This window comes from Coregonus clupeaformis, unplaced genomic scaffold (assembly GCF_020615455.1).
Source record: "Coregonus clupeaformis isolate EN_2021a unplaced genomic scaffold, ASM2061545v1 scaf0073, whole genome shotgun sequence".
Taxonomy (NCBI): domain Eukaryota; kingdom Metazoa; phylum Chordata; class Actinopteri; order Salmoniformes; family Salmonidae; genus Coregonus; species Coregonus clupeaformis.
Genome location: NW_025533528.1, coordinates 783,489 through 803,893, shown reverse-complemented (window position 1 = coordinate 803,893; position 20,405 = coordinate 783,489). Strand labels below are relative to the sequence as shown.

The window sequence follows — 20,405 nt, the reverse complement described above, 5'->3', positions numbered from 1 at the left end:
TACCTCTGCTGTCTGGAAGTCCTTCTGTTTGGCCATTGGAGCTACAGTCAGTCTCACATCTGGTTTTCACCCCCAATCTAATGGTCAGGCGGAGAGAGCCAACCAGAAGATGGAATCCACGCTACGCTGCCTGGCCTCTTCCAACCCCACCTCCTGGGTCTCTCAGTTGCCTTGGGTTGAGTATGCCCACAATACTCTCCCTACATCTGCCACTGGGATGTCTCCCTTCCAGTGCCTGTATGGCTACCAACCTCCCTTGTTCCCTTCTCAGGAGAAGGAGCTCTCAGTGCCTTCTGTTCAGGCCCATATTCGTCGTTGCCACCGGACCTGGCATCGGGCCAGAAAGGCACTCCTTAGAGTTTCGGACCGGTATCAGCTCCAGGCGAATCGTCGCCGGATCCCCGCTCCCACCTACACCATCGGAGATAGGGTCTGGTTGGCCACACGGGATCTTCCTTTACGGACTGAGTCTAGGAAGTTGTTACCGAAGTTCATTGGTCCGTTTGTGGTGGAGAAGGTGATCAACCCGGTGGCAGTTCGACTCAAACTCCCGAGGACGCTCAGAGTCCATCCCACCTTTCATGTCTCCTGCCTCAAGCCTGTTTTCCTCAGTCCTCTGTTGCCTCCTCCGCCTCCTCCTCCTCCTCCTCGGATGATCGGAGGTGGTCCTGCCTACACGGTGCGACGCATCATGGATTCCAGACGGCGGGGCCGGGGTTTCCAGTATCTCGTGGACTGGGAGGGGTATGGTCCTGAAGAGAGGAGTTGGATTCCGCGGCGACAGATCCTAGATGCTGACCTCATCCGTGACTTCTACCGCCTCCATCCTGGCGCTCCGGGAGTCCGCCCGGTGGCGTTGCGTCGGAGGGGGGTACTGTAACGATCCCGGCAGTCTGAGTCGGGTCCTGTCTGTGGACTAGTTTTTTCTGCTCGGGATCTCCAGTTTCCCGAGGGTTCTGGAACGCTCCGGGGAGCTCTCTTGATTTCCGCACCTGCATCCCATCAGCAATCTGCACACCTGGTCCTGATCATCACCCTTCTTAGGCTCTGGCCTAACATCCATTCCCTGCCGGATCGTTAGCCATGAACATCACTCGTCCGGAACCTTCATCCAACCTCTGCCTGGTGGTCGGCGGCTGCCGAGCCATGATTGGATCAACCACTGCACCCCCAACAACTAATCAACGCCGCCCGCTCTGTTCCCTGGATTATTCAGCATCACTCTTGAATTTGTAAATAAACACTCACCTTCGTTTCAACTTACCTTGTCCTGGTCTGCTTCTGGGTTCTGGCTTTGTAACTCGTGACATTAACGGCAATGCTACCAAATACTAATTGAGTTTATGTAAACTTCTGACCCACTGGGAATGTGATGAAATAAATAAAAGCTGAAATAAATCATTCTCTCTATTATTATTCTGACATTTCACATTCTTAAAATGAAGTGGTGATCCTAACTGACCTAAGACAGGGAATCTATACTAGGATTAAATCTCAGGAATTGTGAAAAACTGAGTTTAAATGTATTTGGCTAAGGTGTATGTAAACTTCCGACTTCAACTGTATGTAGCGGGGGTGGTTCACGGAACTAATGCTTGTGAGCTGGAGCTCAGCAAACTAACACACGCTGATAACCAAACCCTGTCAATCACATTTTGGAAGGTTTGTGTGAATGAACAAATTAAGGAATGAATGACTGAAGAAACAAACAAAGAAACTAAAGAACCATAGTATGATTGAATGCAAGAACAGATGCTATAAAGGTATAACCCTCCACATCTCCATCTCCATCACCACCACCACCCTAAATCCCATGTACTCCCCTCTCCCTGTCTTTCCCCAGGGGGCCATATTGCAGGACCTGATGGCCAACACCAGCTACGTGGTTCAGGTCATGGCGGTCTGCACCAACGGTCTGTACGGCCGCGTGAGCGAGCAGCTGACCGTCGACATGCCGATCGACGACCCCGGTAAGAGCGACCGCGACCGTCAATACGTCTACACAGACCGTACATAGGGGGTATACTCTGCCGTAGCGTTCTGATGATATAGAGAGTAGAGACCAAACATAGATGGTTGATCATTTGCAAACCAGTTCCCTTTACTGTATCGCTTTAATGGTAGGTCTTAACAGCAAAGTCACACTTACCACTAGTGTAGTCTAGTCAGTCAGTTTGCAGATAAGATGCCCTGAAGGCTTCTCAGATAGAGAATTAACAGATTGGGAATTCTGAAGAAGTTAAGATATAGTTCTGTCGTGGTTTCAGATTGGTGTCCACGTATGTCCACAAATGACCACACATTTCACACCCACCGAACTGTCACTGGTTTCCAGAGACACTTCTGTTTCCCCAGCCGTCTTGGCCATGCTCCCTGTATGATGTTGTTTGTGATTTGAAGCACCCCCCCCCCCACCCCTCAGTCTCACTGTGTCTTCTCTCTCTGTCCAGTTCTGTTCCTTTAAACATGCACACAGTTCCTCTATGTGCCACAGTAAATGTACTGCGTGTAGTGTACTCTGTCTCTGGTCAAATCTTCTGTCCGCCTTTCTTTGTACCTTTTTCAAATGTGCTTTGATTTCTAAGACGAAGAATGACCCCCTCAATCTGTTTGGTTAAGGTCAAAGATGATTCCATGTGTCCCTTCTATGTCACACAAAATACAAAAAATTGCACTTTTGTTTTGAAATGGCATCTTTTCCTCCTGTCACAGTAAGAGGATGTTTGCTTATGTGCAGCATTTGTATGAAATGATGGGTACTCTGTATCTGCTGAATTGTACGTTTATAATAAACACATCTTGTCTTGCTAAAAATCCTCTGTATCATATTTCGATGTGCATGAATTGTGTACACTCATCCAAATGACTTGATACAATTGTGTGACCGAATGCGCTGTGACAATTGTGGTGACAAAACATCACATTTGTGAATCGCGTTTGTGAATTCATTCATTCATCCCTTCCCTCTCCACTTAACTTTTTAAAAACCCACCTCATGCTTTACAAACCCACTCTGATCTGGCCTGAGGCCTCCATGATGTGTAACTTAGTCCCATCCAGGTAAGAGGATGTGTGCGTGGGCCTGTGTGTGCATGTGCATGGGTGTGTTAACACTCAGTTTGTGCTGACCCGGAAGTACTACCTGTGGATAACTTCTCCCTCCTGTCATTCTCTCTCTCTCTCTCTCTCTCTCTCTCTCTCTCTCTCTCTCTCTCTCTCTCTCTCTCTCTCTCTCTCTCTCTCTCTCTCTCTCTCTCTCTCTCTCACCTCACCTCACCTCACCTCACCTGGTGAGACAGCAACATATTCACAAAGATTTCTAATATAGGTTCATACTATCTAATTTTTTGCCGCTTCATATACTGTGGACCCATTGAAAGATGTGGATATCAAGCTTCCGAAGATTTTTGTCAAGCTTTTATCCTGGACCTGAAGACCAATCTGTGAATTAAAATACAGTGTTGCACCCAATTCATCAAAAACCTACCATCAAAAACAGAATGGTTTTCACATATACTCAACCTGTTTGTGTGTGTGAGTGTCTCCTTATGGTTATTCTTTCAGTTACATTTTAATTTACGTTTAAAGTAAAGTGTCTGTCTGTAAGAACGTCGTTGGGTTTGTCAATGGGACCAGTATCTCAGATTATAATGTCATTGTTACTAATTGTCAAAGTTGTAACTAAGGGCTCTCTTCAATCCGCATCGTGGAAGCTTTACAGCATGATTGAAATTTAAAGGCAATGTTCCTGCTTTAGCGGAGACTGCATTCACGGTAAACGCTGCATATGTCGGCTCAATCGGAAATTACCTTTCAATTTATAACGCAGAATCTGTAATGCTTCAGTTTTACAGATTGATTAGAGCCCTAAATTGAAGCCAGAAGCAAAAAAATCACACAAAACAATGTCTAGGCTGTTATCTTCGTAACTTGTCAGACTGTTGACCATAATATGTTGAGAGATATCAAGTATCAGTCTTAATTAGGTATTTGTATGAACATACGTACAGTAACCCAGTGAGCACAAGACATTGAAAAAACATATTTTCTACCTCCCAAAAACATATTTTGCTCATAGGGAAGGTACTTTATTGTTTCCAAAATGTTTCTAACGCTCTCATCTGTGATTATTTTCAGAGGACACCCCTGATCCAGATTCTACTGGATTTGAAGAGGAAGTAAGTATAATATAACATACATTTTGCTTATTTCATAATGCAATGTGGTGATACTGTCTGTAGCGCACTGCAATAAAAACATTCATTTAAACGTAGGACATAGGACAAGGAGTAGTGTCTCATTACAAGGCATCAGTATATGTAGTGTGTGACTGTGTGTATTTCCCCACCAGGAGGACTATGGACCCCCGGTTGAACCGGTTGAAGACCAGGACAATGACATGGACTGGACCACCCCAAGCTCTACGAGGACCAGGCCCAAAACAACCACTGGCCCACCAAGCCTCCCCTTGCCTGGTATCAGAACAACCACTCCTTCTGTCCAGAGGAGAACCATCACTCCAGGGTCTCCTTTCAAGACCACTCAGCCCAAGCGATCCCATACATCCACGGAGCCGAGGGTAAGGGACCGCACCACGACCAGCGCTCCAGCAGAGGGGGCTGTCTTACCAGGCAGCAGAGGGAGGGGGAGTACCCAGAAGTATACCACTACAGCGACCATGCCGCTGTCTCGCACTGATGACATCACCACTTCCTCAAGCAGAAAGGAGAAGGGCAGAGGGATGGGGCGCCCCGTGACCGTCCCAAGCGGCAAAGGCAGCAGTGTTTCCATGGCCACCCCTCTTCCGGAAAGCTGGACCGTGGCCACTTCTTCCCCCTCCCTCTTTCAGGGGGTACCACCACAGCCTACAAGTCCCAGCATGCCCTTGTTTTCGTCCACTGCCTCCTCCTTCGGCAGCGTTCTCTCGCAGACCACGCAGCCGGTGTTCAACGGTGAGATCCTCCCCTCCACCCTTCCTGTGTGTGACACGACGACCCCTGGTTACCCCGGCTCCACCCCTAGCAACGCCCCCACAGCCTGCCTGCATGTCCCTCCTTCGTCTAGACCTGTGTCGTCTGTGACCCCTCCTGCTCGGGACTCCCCGCATGCTGCTACCGCACTGTTGTCTAGTGGTGACTCATTCCTCACTCCCTCCTCACGCTCCTCCCCCACCCTGTCTCTCCTCCCTCACCCCTCACACCCCCTGTCTGGTTGGGAGACAGTAGTCTCTCGTGGTGTTAGTGATGATGGCGATGATGATAGTGGTGATGGCGATGTGTTGTCTGGTTCTTCGTCCATGGCCTCGGGTGACCCCCCACTATTTAGTGACACTCCCCCCCTTCAAACTCTACCTGACACGCCCGCCGAGCGAGACCTGTCTGAGCTAGCCTCTAGACCGCTCCCTGCAGCCTCTCTTTCCCTGCAGCCTTCTCTTCTCCTCTCTAGTGACTTCTCTCTGTCCAGGGCCACCCCGGGCCTCACTGACTCTGTGTCTGGCGGGCTGGGGGACTCTAGTTATGCTACGGGCGGTGTAGTAGAGTCTTCTCTGTCGGGGGTCGTTGATGGTGGCGCTGGGTTCACGGTAGCTAGCAATGGTGTGGAGTCATTGTGTACCTGCTCGCTGGATGGCTCCTCGTCCTCTTCCTGGTTGCATGCCTCTGCTCACCTCCCCCTGCCCACGTCTGACTGGGGGGCGGCTAGCCTAGCACTCTACTCCTCCGGTAGCGACTTAGACCATCTCATCCATTCATCTCTGGCGGGCTCCACCAACCCGTCTGGAGGTCAGCCTTTCTTCTCTTCCTCCTCCTCTCCTCCTGTTCCTCCTCATCCTCCTCTCTCTGGTTCCCATAGTGACCTGCACGTTTCTGTTACAGCCACGCCGTCCCGCTCCAAGGACCGCTGGGTCTCGGCAATCCGAACCTCCGCCCCCTCCTCCTCTTCCTCCTCCACGGCCTCCCCCGTCACCCCCACCCTCACCCCTGATCTGCAGACGGTAGACAGTAGTGCGTCTGGCTCGACCCTGTTGGGAGAAGCCCAGGACGAGCTAGATGAGGAATGGGACAGGGTTCAGAGTTCAGCCTCGGGGGAGGGCACGCTCCCTTACATCCCCACCGTCCCCCCCCCATTCACCTCTGAGGTCGCCGCCTCTACGGATGCCGACAATGAAGAACGCTCCTCTGCGTTTTACTTTGAGAGTGAGAGCGGCAGTGCCGTCGCCACGGAGATGGCAGGGAGCACAGCAACAGTATTCACGGTAACTGCGGCGGTGGCCTGGTCGCTAGGTGGGGAGGAGCAGAGTGGCTCGGGACAGGACGAGAGCCCATTCGACAACGAGATGTCCTCAGACTTCAGTATCCCCGAGCGCACAGAGAGAGACTCTGAGGAGGAGGAGCCAGTCGCAGGTAAAGAACCATCCACAAGGGGGCAACATCTCCCCGTACATCAAGGCAAAGCACAGTGCTGCACCTGTTGGATTGGGGGAAAACTACAGCTTCCATGATGCCAATGGAACAGGAAATACTCTGGAATTTAGGAGGCACATCACCTAACACACCACCTGTCTACGATAACTAAAATCCCATAATAAGAAAGTGTGTGTGCGAGTGTGCGTGTTTGTGCCTGTGTGTGTGTTCACCATCATGGCCTTTCTGATTTGTAGAAGAAAGACATCACTTTTTTATACATTCTGATTTGTAGACCTAACCATTTAGATCCAGGCAGCTATACTGTGTCAAGTTCATGTCAAAGTTCACAATCAAGTCCATGTTCATCATCATTTCAGTGTTCTTTGTTACATGTTTTCTGTTATATTTATTTACATGCACATGCCTTTGTCTCCACTGTTTATTTGCTCTAACATCATGTGAACACCATTGGTTAGAGCACTTCATCTCCAGTAGAGGGCAGCAGATCTCTTGCAAATCACAACTCGCACCGAAATAGATTGTTTGCCTTAGCAGAGCACGAGTGGTCTAATTCCCCATTAAACAGTCTATGTAGTTCACAAAACACTTAAGACAGTCTCAGGGCCCCTGTTTAGAATCTTTTCAGATTTTTGACCTTGAAGATCCTCTATAATATCCCATATCTTTATCAATATTCAGACCCCAGACAAAACAGCTCATCAATAGAAACGACTATCTGCATTCAAGCCTTTGCATTAGAAGCGGGTAGAAAACAGTTTTGCCAATAGGTTTTTATGGTCTCCACTCATTCACACTTCTTATACCTTTGCTGCATTGAGAATCCCATAGATGTAAGCCATTGTGTGCTTTAAGCTTCGAGCCATACTCATGAACTAACCTTTTAGTGCATGTTAACTTTGTGAAAGCATTTGTATTCACTTTCATCCATTGTCGCCATTGTATAAGGTTTAGAGAGGTTGCCAGAGGTTTAGATTTGTTAGCTGAATGGGTATAAAGATGTTAAAGCACAGGTCTACTGTAGCGTTTCAAATTGAAGTCAACAAGTCTACGTAGTTCAAGCAGGAGCTCTGAATTATTCTATGTATTAGAACATAAAGGTACGTTGGACTATTCTTTAAAGGTGCAGTTTTTTTTATCAACATAGCTATCCTTTCACTGGTTTGAAAATGATAATACATGTAGTTCAAATGCTAGAGTAGTTTGATGCTAACTCAAGTTTCACTTGCCAAGTGCTGTCTCACCTCTATGTGAAATGACATATGTTTATATTGCAATACTTGCTCAACCTTTGCAATGTTTGTTCTTGGGTATTGAGTGTCGATGAGTGCGTGTGTTGATTTACTACTGAAGTGTTCGTGAGTCAATATGTAGTAGTTGATTGAGTGAATGATTTGTTGTGGGAGTTGTGTCGTGTGTCTCAATAGTCAACATTAGCTCACTCCTCATCCATTGACCCCTCCTTATCTATTCTCAACCCACTTACAGAGGCCAGTAACAGCAGCCATGAGTCCAGGGTGGGTCTGGCCAGGGATAGGGAGAGGAGGGCCGTGGTCCCTCTGGCGGTGGTCTCCACCCTCACCTTCATAGGACTCATCATCCTGGTGGGCATCCTCATCTACTGGAGGTAAGACCAGGTGGAGCAGGTGGAGGAGAAGGAGGATGATTATTATTAGATCCATAATCCATTATTATTAGATCCATAATCCATTATTATTAGATCCTTAATGATTATTATTAGATCCATAATGATTATTATTAGAGCCATAATCCATTATTATTAGATCCATAATGATTATTATTAGATCCATAATCCATTATTATTAGATCCATAATGATTATTATTAGAGCCATAATCCATTATTATTAGATCCATAATGATTATTATTAGAGCCATAATGATTATTATTAGAGCCATAATCCATTATTATTAGATCCTTAATGATTATTATTAGATCCATAATCCATTATTATTAGATCCATAATGATTGTTATTAGATCCATTATTATTATTATTATTAGAGCTAATGATGATGATGAGTATTATGATGATGTTTACTGCATCTCAGTGCTTGAGGCGTCACTACAGACCCCCTGGTTTGATTCCAGGCTGTATCACAACCGGCCGTGATTGGGAGTCCCTTAGGGCGGCGCACAATTGGCCCAGCGTCGTCCAGGTTTGGCCGGTGTAGGCCGTCATTGTAAATAAGAATTTGTTCTTAACTGACTTGCCTAGTTAAATAAAGGTTAAATAAAAAAATTAAAAATGTTGAGAAATCCTCTCCCATCGATTCCCCACTGACCCCCCTGACCCCAAGCATCATCTGTATAATCGGACAGCTAAGCGACATGAACAACAGCTTCCTTTCTGCATTGATAGGCTCCACACACACTGGCACCAGTAAGCCTCCTCCCTATGGGACAGCTGTGGGGAATTGCCCCAGGGCTGATACCTGTCATATTGTTATTCATCTGTCGCCGAGGAGTGGGTCTGGTTGGTCCCCAGACATCAGGGGGCACGGGTGGAGTGAAGCGGGTGGTGGCAAAGGGGGAGGGGGTTGACCTTAAGAACCTCATATTTGTCTGTCTCACTGGGAGGCCTAATCTTCTGTGGCACGGGCCCAATCTCATTCTCACTCTCACACACTTCCCCATGACACATCCAATATCTTCACTAGGGCTTCGATTTGATGTCTGACTTTTCACATGAGCTTTGCTGTGTTTGGGTAGGTTCACTTACACATAACTGCCAGCATTCAGAGTTGCGCGTCTCTAGGTATGAATACATTTTGTCCATACTGTGAGATCATAGAAAAATACTTATTTTCGCTGTGGTGGCAAACTGACCAGTCGCACAATAAAATAACCAACTTCTGCAATCCAATCAAGGACACGCTTTCAAAAATGTAAACACTTTAGCCGCATAAGACTGTATATTTCTCATCCACTGGGCTGGAGACGTGACATATTGTTCATGTTTTCTGCCCTGTTATTGTATTTTCATGTTAAACCTGTAGTAATCTTGGTGCTGCTGAGGGATTAAAGCTGAGAGATGTACCCCACTCAGAGTGTAGAGTGTTGAGCTTGTGGCTCAGGGTCGTCCAGTGGTTGGGGAACAGGGCCTCGGGTGGGGTAGGAGGGGGAAAGGGCCTGCGCCTCATTATGTCCGACATGAAGGCGTCGTGTCAGCGTCTTGTAAGATGAGTGGCGCGAGGCTAAATTGCAGTAATCCCCTCCGTGTCGCGTCCTTGTACTTCCCCTGGTGACATGGTGTTCATTTGGCCACCCCACAGCTGTGCACTTGGGTTTAGCAAAGTGGGGACGTCTTTTAGAAACGCACACATGTTATCTACTGGAGACATCTCTTTGCTGGTTTTGTCGTCCAGAGTAATCTGTGTGGTGATGTCCATTTTGGGGTAGCTGAACACAGGCTCATCAGAAAGAAACGCATGCGTGATCCTGTTAAAAACGTGTCCGAGATAAGAAGGATTTTTTTTTCTATGTTACGGACAGATTACCATGTGTTCTCCAACATCTGTGGTTGTCTTTGTATCTTAAAAAACACAACAACAAAAGTGTTTTTAGGCTGTTCTTGTCTCTGAGCGTGATCTTTTTACATCTCAAAAATATATCTACAGTTATTGTCTTTTTATTACATTTTACTCAATCATAACACCAATATTATTATTGTTTTTGTCACAGAATCTTTTACAACATTTTCACCAAACGAGAACAACGCATACAAATACCTCTTTTGCGTTAGATGAGATGGAAAAAAACTATATATCTTTGGGACAAAAAGTGCAATAGCAATGGCAATTGGTCACAGAGACAGAAGAAACTGGCAACACTTGCAGTTCTACAAGTGTATTGTTGACTTATGTCATCGTACATTTGTTTCCACAGAAAGTGTTTCCAGACTGCCCATTTCTATATAGAGGACAACACATCCCCCAGAGTCATATCTGTTCCACCCACACCCATGCATACAGCTACAGGTAACCATCCTCTGAGACGAGCACACTCTCACGCAACACACAGAGATAAAAGTGTTAAATAGCACAGAGCCACATGGACAGGTGTCCTCTCCATCTGTTTATGCTCTCCATTTTCATCAAGCCTACCTCTGTCATTAACACTACCTCACTCAACAACTGCTTCTGCCGGAGTATGAAGTTTCAAACTTTCATTCTGATAAAGGACTTTTGTTGATCATATCAATAACCTTTGCTCTCTGCTTTTAGATGAACATGAAGCCCTTACGTTGAAGCAGTTTGTCAAGCACGTAAAGGAGCTCCACGACACCAACGCATTCTCCCGGGAGTTTGAGGTGTGCTGTCACATTCTGTACCCTTTGCTCCCTCAGATCTCTCACAGGATATAGTTTATGACAAAAACAACTAGTATTTATTGGTTACATGTTTCAATTCAGCTGTCTACCTGTTGTTAATTAAGATTTTCTGTATGTATCCATCTTGCGAAACTGTTATGTGTCGTTTGCGATGTTACACGGTGGCTGTCATTATTTTAAGGTCAGCATGCAGAAACCTTATGGGGCAGTAGGCTATGCACTGTGATGGCCATTCAAACTCACACTCTCTCTCATGCTACATGCTACAGGCCCAGATTCCTCTGAGGAGCCATGTCTGTTGTCCTTACCACTGAGACTTATAAATGTATCATATTCTACACTGCATGCATGGATTTGGATGTTTCTCTGGCTCAAGTTAAGATAGGTTAAACTGGATATTTACCATTGCTTACCATATTAAATCCAGCTTGGCATTTTATCAGTGCTGTGTAAATGCATACATGTGTAGATGTTGTCAATAACACAAAAATAGGTTTGTAAGTCAAAGCTGATACAAGGACATTAACATGGTACATGGAGTGAATCTGAAAGCCACTTTCGAAGCCCTGTTTATCGCATGAACAGTGTCTTTAAGTTGAGATTTGCCCATAAACCGTTTTCTTGTTATTTATTTGGACTTTTTTGCTCACTGTGTGTCATGACATTTCATTGCTGTGCTTTTTGCATTCTCACCCCCCCCCCCCCCATTAGATATTGAAAGAGTGTTACGAGGTAAGCTGTGTCTCCCTTTTCTCTTTTGAGTCGATTATTTCTGTAGTAATTTTGTGTAGATGTTTGTCACATTTCCAGCTGCCCATGTTGACGTTTTTGTCATGCATGATGACACATTTGTGTTCGGCTGCGTAGTAATGGAGGATGGTGGGATGTTAGGGGTGGAGTGATAAAGGTCATGTGTTTTTTTAGGAGGTGCAAGTGTGCACGGTGGACCTGGGTATCACCACAGACGGCTCCAACCATCCAGACAACAAGAACAAGAACCGATACATCAATATCCTGGCCTGTAAGTCAAACATGCACCTTCAAACACATGTACACACACATACATTCTTGAATGCACCCAGCTTATCTCTTTCCTCCTCTACTCCTAGATGACCACAGCCGAGTAAGACTCTCAACCCAGGCTGACAAAGATGGGAAGAGTGGAGATTACATTAACGCAAACTACGTTGACGTAATCCATTTTGTTGCATTTCTATCTGCACAATAACATCAGATGTTAGTAGTGTTAGAAGGGCAAATGTCTTGTTGATGTGTCAGTAGCTAATCTGTTGTTCACTCTCTTTCTCTTTACCTTCCCCTCCCTCCCTTCCCTCCGCAGGGTTTCAACAAGTCCAGGGCCTACATTGCGGCCCAGGGCCCTCTCAAGTCCAGCACCGAGGACTTCTGGAGGATGGTGTGGGAGCAGAACGTGGGCGTTATCATCATGATTACCAACCTGGTGGAGAAGGGACGGGTGAGAGACTGGGGACATTAAAACTGCTTATGCATGTGCTTTATGATATATGTTATAAATGCTGAAGTATTGCAATGTTGTAATGCTTATACATATTTAGTAATAGTTTATAAATAGTTTATTCATGCTTATTCTAAGTATTCTAAAGTGTTTCGTTGTGTCTCTCAGAGGAAGTGTGACCAGTACTGGCCCCTGGAGAGCCAGGATGAGTATGGTGGTTTCCTGGTGACGGTGAAGAGCAGCAAGGTTCTGGCCCACTACACCCAGAGAACTTTCACCCTCAGGAACACCAAGGTCCAAAAGGTTAGAGGCCACACTATTTACCTCATTCACCAGTAATAGTTTCAACTCTACTTCCTCACATGTATCTACTTTGGTTGCACCTACCCTACAAGCCAGTTGAAGCGCTACATCATTAGAACTTTAGTTTCTGGAAATTTCTTATGGAACTCACAAATCCGAAGTGTCAAATTGACAGTCATTTTGTGTCTCATCCTGTTCACCACTTCCTGTTTCCTCCCATCAACCCCAGGGTTCACTGAAGGGGCGGATTAACGAGCGGACCGTGACACAGTACCACTACACCCAGTGGCCAGACATGGGTGTGCCTGAGTACACCCTCCCCGTGCTCACCTTCGTCCAGAAGTCCTCCAAAGCCAGGACAAATGACATGGGGCCTGTCGTAGTACACTGCAGGTAGGAAGCCATAGATTTGCAGAATGTATAGAATAGCTTTGAGGTCAATGCCCTTTTTTCAAACCAAAATTACTAATTCAATTCAGTCAAGAAAAAATGGGTCATCTACTATATGTGAATGATTCAATTTAGGAAGTACATTTACATTCTTACTGGCATAGCAATAGAATAGAATGGACATTATCCTCCATTAAATGCAATCTCTTAACATGCATTCCGTGGCTGCTTTCACCTATTCCAGCTGAGAAGGTCAACATGGAACATTATTTCAAAATACCAGGATTCAGAATCTATATAAGAACATTGCTCTATCCAACTTCTTCACAATTCTCCATTGAAATGTGGCACTTAAATGTAAACTAAGTTGTGTACCTCTACGTGTGTTTCCAGTGCGGGCGTAGGCAGGACTGGCACCTACATAGTGTTGGATAGCATGCTGAAGCAGATCAAACAAGAGGGCACTGTCAACATCATGGGCTTCCTCAAACACATCCGCACACAGAGGAACTACCTAGTTCAGACAGAGGTGAGAGCTCAGCCAGATGGGTGGTGGGGGGGGGTTGCACTTTTGGGACTTTTCCATTGGTGCCATTGCGCCAGAAAAGCTCAAATAAATGCTTCTAAAGTATTTGAAAGAATACTTTTTGATCCCAGGTCTGATACCTGGGATCTGATACATAAATGACGTAAATACGTAAATGTATACCAACAAGAAAACAGTAGATCTACTATGATCAGTTGTCCTGTTACCTTGCCAGAACCGTATGAATGACAACACCCAGCTAAGGCCTTCAACCCCTACTTTCCCTGTGCGTTCAGGAGCAGTATGTGTTCATCCACGACGCCCTGGTGGAGGCCATCTTGGGCAAGGAGACGGAGGTTTCCTCCAGCCTCATCCACAGCTACGTCAATGACCTTCTGACCCCAGGGCCCTCTGGCAGGACACAGCTGGAGAAACAGTTTAAGGTAAAGACACATGCTTATAACAGCTTATAACAAGTCATAGAGCAAGTATTTGCATTACAGAAAAATGTACAACTGGTAAACTTTCCATAAGAACTCCAGTAGGACATAAAGGGCGTAACTAAAAGTAAAACATACATTTGAAGGAAAATGTGTCTAAGGGGTTTAAAGACAGTTGTAGTTTTTTTTTCACATCAATTGTCTTTCTTTGTCCTTTGAAAAGAGCAGTTGCAACCGCTGGCAGATGTTTAAATACTAACAGTTAATCTGTCACTTGGTGCCACTGAGTACATTTACATGCATACTAATAATTCAATATTAAACAGATTATGGCAGTAAGACAAATATGGCATTAAACACCTTACTCTGCTTATCTTAATCGGAGTAAGGTCATAATCGAAGTAAGTATACGCCTATTAAAACACCTGGTTTTCTGAGCAATCTTTCAAATGATTAGGACATGTAAGCAGCTTAATCGGAGTTCCATTGGTGTATTTGATCTGCACGTGTGCTAGCACCAGCAGCGTGAGTGAAGCTTCCCTCTTTCGCACGAGTGAAGTGAGTTCTGAAAAACCGAAAGTATGCATCTTAGAAATAATTTTCACATACAAACTTTAAATGTCCGAACTCAGAATCAAATAGGCTTCCCAAAAATAACATGGTCTCTGTGGTAGAACATTTATTTAGATTGGCGATCTTCTGCATTTATCAAAGTCACATCAGGTAGTCTGATTTCATATGTGTTTATGTAAACAGGATTATTAGGGAAATCGTTCTTCTTCGAAAACATGTAAACGTTTAAATCAAACTATTATATGAATCTGACTATTCACAATAATCCGATTATTGTGTGCATGTAACCGTACTCAATGTGATTACAGCTGATATCCCAGTCCAATGCCAAACAGTGTGACTACTCGGCCGCCCTTAAAGAGTGCAACAGAGAGAAGAACAGAAACTCCTCTTTAATACCTGGTGAGTTCCAGACAGGTTTGTTCATACATTGAACAGTTTTGGCAATGTATCTACTTCTCCAGAGTCAGATGAATGTGTGGATACCATTTTTATGTTTCTGCATCCAGTATGAAGGAAGTTAGAGGTAGTTTTGCGAGCTAATGCTAGCTAGCGTTAGCGCAAAGACTTCCAGTTTTTTGCGATAAGCTAGTTAGCATTGGCTCACGAAACTACCTCAAACTTCCTTCATACTGGACGCAGAGACATAAAAATGTAAAATCCCTTTAACAGTGTGTAGACAATGAGACCGCACCCGGCCTCAACATTGTCACTTTCAATAGAACATTTAGCAAAATTCCCCCACACTTGAACCCCTCAACTAAAACTGTTATAAAAAAGAAGTAAAAAAGTTATTTGAGAACATAAACCTTGGGGCACCGTTTTGCTCTTGTTTGATGTAAGGCAAATGTGTGTGACAAAATCATGTTGTGTATATAAGCAGTAGTTATGGTTAAGTAATACTGCTTTAATAAAGCTAATCATTCTAATATTAATATTATACAAAATTACATTCTCTATACCTCATGAGGAAGTTTAACATTGTGTGGCTTTGTCTCCAGTTGAAAGGTCGCGGGTGTGTCTGTCTACGGTGGTGGGAGAAACTACATCAGATTACATCAACGCCTCATACCTCACGGTAAGAACCCAACCATTCTACATAAAATAATCAGATGCAGCAGTGGAGGCTGCTAACGGGAGGACGGCTCATAATAATGGCTGGAATGAAGTCAATGGAATGGTATCAAACTTATGTTTTTTATGTGTTTCATACCATTCCATTTACTCCATTCCAGTCATAACACTCCATTCCAGCCATTATTATGAGCCATCCTACCCTCAGCAGCCTCCACTAAGATGCAGATACTTACCACATAGAAGTAACACATTTTCAGTAAATTCCACTTTTGGTTACCTGTCTAAATTGTCTGACTGTTTATACCACCGGTTGTGTTCCCCAGGGGTACCGGCAGAGCACTGAGTTCATCGTGACCCAGAACCCACTGGCCGGCACGGTGACAGACTTCTGGAGGATGATCTGGGATCACAACGCTCAGGTCATCATCACACTGCCGGGAACACCAGTAACACCGGGAACACCAAGCCTGGTGGGTATCTATCTGTCCTGGACACAAAACTGCTGATGTGTGCAGGCATCCATTTTGTGCCTCAAATAGAAAGTCCTTATCACATCTTTCTGTATTCTCAGGCAGAGGGGGAGGAGCCATACGTGTACTGGCCCCGCAAGGAGCAGCCAATCAGCTGTGAGGCGTTCACAGTGACCCTGCGGAGCAAGAACCAAGTGTGTCTGGCCAACGAGGAGATGCTGGTGGTGCAGGACTACGTCCTGGAGGCTACACAGGTGAGATCAGCTGAGGGAGATCAATAAGACCAGGGAGATCAGCTTGATCTCACACAGATCAGTCACAATAGCATGATCAGCTACACTACCAGTCAAAAGTTTAGACACACCTACTCATTCAAGGGTTTTTCTTTATTTTTTATATTTTTTACATTGTAGAATAATAGTGAAGACATCAAAACTATAAAATAACACAAATGGAATCATGTAGTAACCAAAACAGTTAAACAAATCAAAATATATTTCAGATTTGAGATTCTTCAAATAGCCACCCTTAGCCTTGAAGACAGCGTTGCACACTCTTGGCATTCTCTCAACCAGCTTCACCTGGAATGTTTTTCCAACAGTCTTGAAGGAGTTCCCACATATGCTGAGCACTTTTTGGCTGCTTTTCCTTCACTCTGTCGTCCAACTCATCCCAAACCATCACAATTGGGTTGAGGTCGGGGGATTGTGGAGGCCAGGTCATCTGATGCAACACTCCATCACTCTACTTCTTGGTCAAATAGCCCTTACACAGAAGCTTCCATTCCTGTGGCGGTCCTCATGAGAGCCAGTTTCATCATAGCGCTTGATGGTTTTTGCGACTGCACTTGAAGAAACTTTCAAAGTTCTTGAAATGTTCCGTATTGACTGACCTTCATGTCTTAAAGTAATGATGGACTGTCGTTTCTCTTTGCTTATTTGAAGTCTTCTTGCCATAATATGGACTTGGTCTTTTACCAAATAGGGCTATCTTATGTATACCCCCCCTACCTTGTCACAACACAAGTGATTGGATCAAAATAAATTCCACAAATTAACTTTTAAGAAGGCACACCTGTTAATTGAAATGCATTCCAGGTGACTACCTCATGAAGCTGGTTGAGAGAATGCCAAGAGTGTGCAAAGCTGTCATCAAGGCAAAGGGTGGCTATTTGAAGAATCTCAAATACAACATATGTTTTGATTTGTTTAACACTTTTTTGGTTACTACATGATTCCATATGTGTTATTTCATAGTTTTGATGTCTTCACTATTATTCTACAATGTAAAATATTGTAAAAAATAAAGAAAAAACCCTTGAATGAGTAGGTGTGTCCAAACTTTTGACTGGTAGTGTACTTAGAATACACTAACTACATTGGAGAGGAAGATCAGCCACACACTGTGCGATCAGCCCAAAATAACAGCCTTATAGAAAAGACCAGTCGCTATGGACCAGTCGCTATGGACCAGTCGCTAGTGCTCAGCAAATGTTATCACTGTGTCTATACCCAAAAAACATTAAACCACTGTTTATTGTTACACAGAGGGAATATATAGCAACTTGATTTTTCCATTTAGGAGTTGTTCTGCTCATATTTCCCTGGATCTTGGCCCATGGTGAAACCAAATGAAGAGTGAAAATAGAATTCAATACACGTTCCCCACACCTCAATGGAGCACAGCTGTTATTTTTCACACAGTTTTCACTCAACCATCTGTACCTCCAATCACTGGACCACTTTCAACACACACACACACACACACACTCTCGCTCTCTCTTTCACACACTCTCTCTATCTCTCACTCTCTCTGATTGTGTGTTATTGTCCCCCTCTGGGCCAGGATGACTATGTTCTGGAGGTGAGGCACTACCGGGCGCCGCGCTGGCCCAACCCAGACAGCCCCATCAGCAGCAACTTTGAACTGCTCAGTCTGGTGAGGGAGGAGAGCTCCTCCAAGGAGGGCCCCATGGTGGTCCATGACGAGTAAGACCTATTGATTTACTGATTGATTATTTATCTGTGAAATTAGGTAATGATGTCCACTCTAAACCATTTTCAAGACCTGGAACCAATGGAATAGTCCCAAATGTCAAAATCTCACCCATCTGGAACCAGGCTCAAAACCCCTGAATCCCTTTTTTCCCTTCTCTTTTTTATTTTGGCCACTGGTAATAGATTCAAGATGATCCACTCTGAGACCTTAACCTAAGAGGATAAGAAGATATGTCCACATTTCCAATACTCTTAATATTTCTTGGAACTAAAATGCTGCACTGATCCAGGCCTATTTATACAATCCTGTCTCAATACTATTTTATGGCGCTCAATCCTGGGTTTTACTGTAAATACTGTAAAGGTTCAGTAAATACTTACAGGATTAGTGCTCTATGCTCCAGTTTGTAACATTTTCCAAATATGTCTTGGAATTAGCCCAAAGTATCTAAAGCTGGCTTAGCCCCTGGCTAATATGTCCAGAAATGAGGTCAGTTTTAAAGGCACTTCACAGCGGCGGTCTGATTTTGCAGGGTTGGCGGTGTTACTGCGGGAACCTTCTGTGCCCTGTCTACTCTGGTGCTCCAACTAGAGTTGGAGAGCTCTATGGACGTGTACCAGGTGGCCAAGATGACCAACCTCATGAGGCCCGGGACCTTCACTGATGTAGTAAGTCAATCTGAAGCACCGACTGACTGTACCTGAGTGATGCACAGCAGCCATTTTGTGTTGAAACATTCTCTCTTCAACAGCACAGTTTCTCTATTTCTCTGTCATTCAGGAGCAGTACCAGTTCCTGTACAAAGCCATGCTGAGCCTGGTTGGCACACAGGAGGACGAGAGGACGCTCCAGTCCTCTGACAACAACGGAACAGTCCCAGGGGGCCCTGTCAGCTCAGCCGAGAGCCTTGAGTCCCTGGTGTAACCATGGCAATGGGGCCCCTAACTTGCCAGTATGGACTCTTGCCTGTCTCACTGTGTTCAGTTTTTAAAGACAGCAGCTTTGCCTTTTTCACCTCCCTTTTTTCTCCTCTTCTGTTCTCCGTCTTTGAATGGCAGTTTCCTGACCGGTGGACATGATACCGTACGACCTTGTAATGTGTGCCTTTGTATATTCATCTTGTACTTCTAACGGCGTTCATACAATTGTAGATTACCTTTCCGATGTTTTGTCGATACTTCCGTCTTGAGATATTTGCTTCACTAACTGTTTTCCCTAAACTTTCGTATTTATTGGCAGGAAGCTATAAAAAAAAACGCAACTTTTACATTAAACAACATATTATGTTAGCCTATTTTTTGTAGAGTCAATGCATTGAGCAACTCATTCTTCCATCTAGACAATGTAAATACTATTTTTGTTTGTAGCAACGGTGAGCTTTTTAAGTAAAAAATGCACAATGGCATGAAATAATACATCTAATATGTAAATAATATTATAGCAACCAAGACAATGGACCAAATTTCTATTTATACTTCTAGATTTTTATATTTTACTACAGTTTTTTTGTCAATTTTCAATGTATGGCTGCATTCAAATAACTTAGTCAAAGCATTTTTGTTATGTTTTAATGTTATAGCTAGTGTTCTTTATTTTGTAATGGACTAAATATGAAGCTTGGGGTACTGACACTTTTTAGCTGTACATGAAACTTTGCTGGATGATTAGACATAGGATTAAAAAAGTGAAAGAAAACCAAGGAAGGCGCTTTTGGAGTGGTCTGTCCATTTTTATTTACTACAATGAAGATCAATCTAGACCTGTGGGTGCACAGTAACATTAAAGATAAACTGTTCCATAATGGGTGTAACTTTAGATTGACCTGGATGCTATCACTATACAGCCTGAGGCGTGGGGGCATCATGCCCTCAGGTCAGGTGCATTGTGAATATACAGTATGTTATTAGTGCCTCAACACAGTTCATCTGACCCCATCAAATTGTTCAGCAGATAATTATTATGCATGATCATTTCCAAGTAAGGCAGCTGGGCTAAGCCTTAACAATCAACCCAAGGTATGAGCTGTCCTCAACACTAATGGAAATATGTAATCTCCATAAAAATACATTACAATAAAGGAAAAAAGTATAGTAATGAGTGAATGCATTTGCACTGTCCTTGACACTATACTATTAATAAGATGAACAGATAACAATAAACTAAAATGTAAACTGACCTTTCAACCAGATAGTTCTTATTGTTAATGGATTTTTTGACAGTCTTCACCATGGGCCTGATTCCGACATAGGAATGTATGCCTTTCCTATGCACGTCATTGCTGTGCACTTCTCAGTATTTGGTATTCAGGCTTACCTTATTCAGTCGTGTAACACGCTCTGCAGGTGTGGCTACCTTGCACGCTCTGAATACATTTCATTCAA

General features: G+C 44.3%; 1 protein-coding gene across 7 annotated transcripts in view; it reads left to right on the top strand.

Annotated features, from left to right (window-relative positions):
* The window catches only part of LOC121532032 (receptor-type tyrosine-protein phosphatase zeta), a 79,884-nt gene extending 60,161 nt beyond the window's left edge, over positions 1–19,723 (top strand). Inside the window, exons 10-31 of one of the 7 annotated variants that reach the window (XM_041837675.2) lie at positions 1,844–1,970; positions 4,138–4,178; positions 4,352–4,952; positions 5,874–6,401; positions 7,911–8,049; positions 10,329–10,420; positions 10,667–10,752; positions 11,485–11,505; positions 11,698–11,794; positions 11,883–11,965; positions 12,113–12,247; positions 12,416–12,550; positions 12,780–12,943; positions 13,334–13,469; positions 13,763–13,909; positions 14,788–14,881; positions 15,481–15,557; positions 15,880–16,026; positions 16,128–16,280; positions 17,872–18,014; positions 18,557–18,692; positions 18,805–19,723. In XM_041837675.2, the coding sequence (XP_041693609.1) occupies positions 1,844–1,970; positions 4,138–4,178; positions 4,352–4,952; positions 5,874–6,401; positions 7,911–8,049; positions 10,329–10,420; positions 10,667–10,752; positions 11,485–11,505; positions 11,698–11,794; positions 11,883–11,965; positions 12,113–12,247; positions 12,416–12,550; positions 12,780–12,943; positions 13,334–13,469; positions 13,763–13,909; positions 14,788–14,881; positions 15,481–15,557; positions 15,880–16,026; positions 16,128–16,280; positions 17,872–18,014; positions 18,557–18,692; positions 18,805–18,948 (3,426 nt within the window). In that variant the 3' untranslated portion in view covers positions 18,949–19,723. Of the gene's footprint in view, positions 1–1,843; positions 1,971–4,137; positions 4,179–4,351; positions 6,402–7,910; positions 8,050–10,328; positions 10,421–10,666; positions 10,753–11,484; positions 11,506–11,697; positions 11,795–11,882; positions 11,966–12,112; positions 12,248–12,415; positions 12,551–12,779; positions 12,944–13,333; positions 13,470–13,762; positions 13,910–14,787; positions 14,882–15,480; positions 15,558–15,879; positions 16,027–16,127; positions 16,281–17,871; positions 18,015–18,556; positions 18,693–18,804 lie in introns of all 7 variants that reach the window. The other 6 variants (XM_041837674.2, XM_041837676.2, XM_041837672.2 and 3 more) reach the window with 6 other exon arrangements.
* The last annotated feature ends 682 nt before the right edge of the window (positions 19,724–20,405 follow it).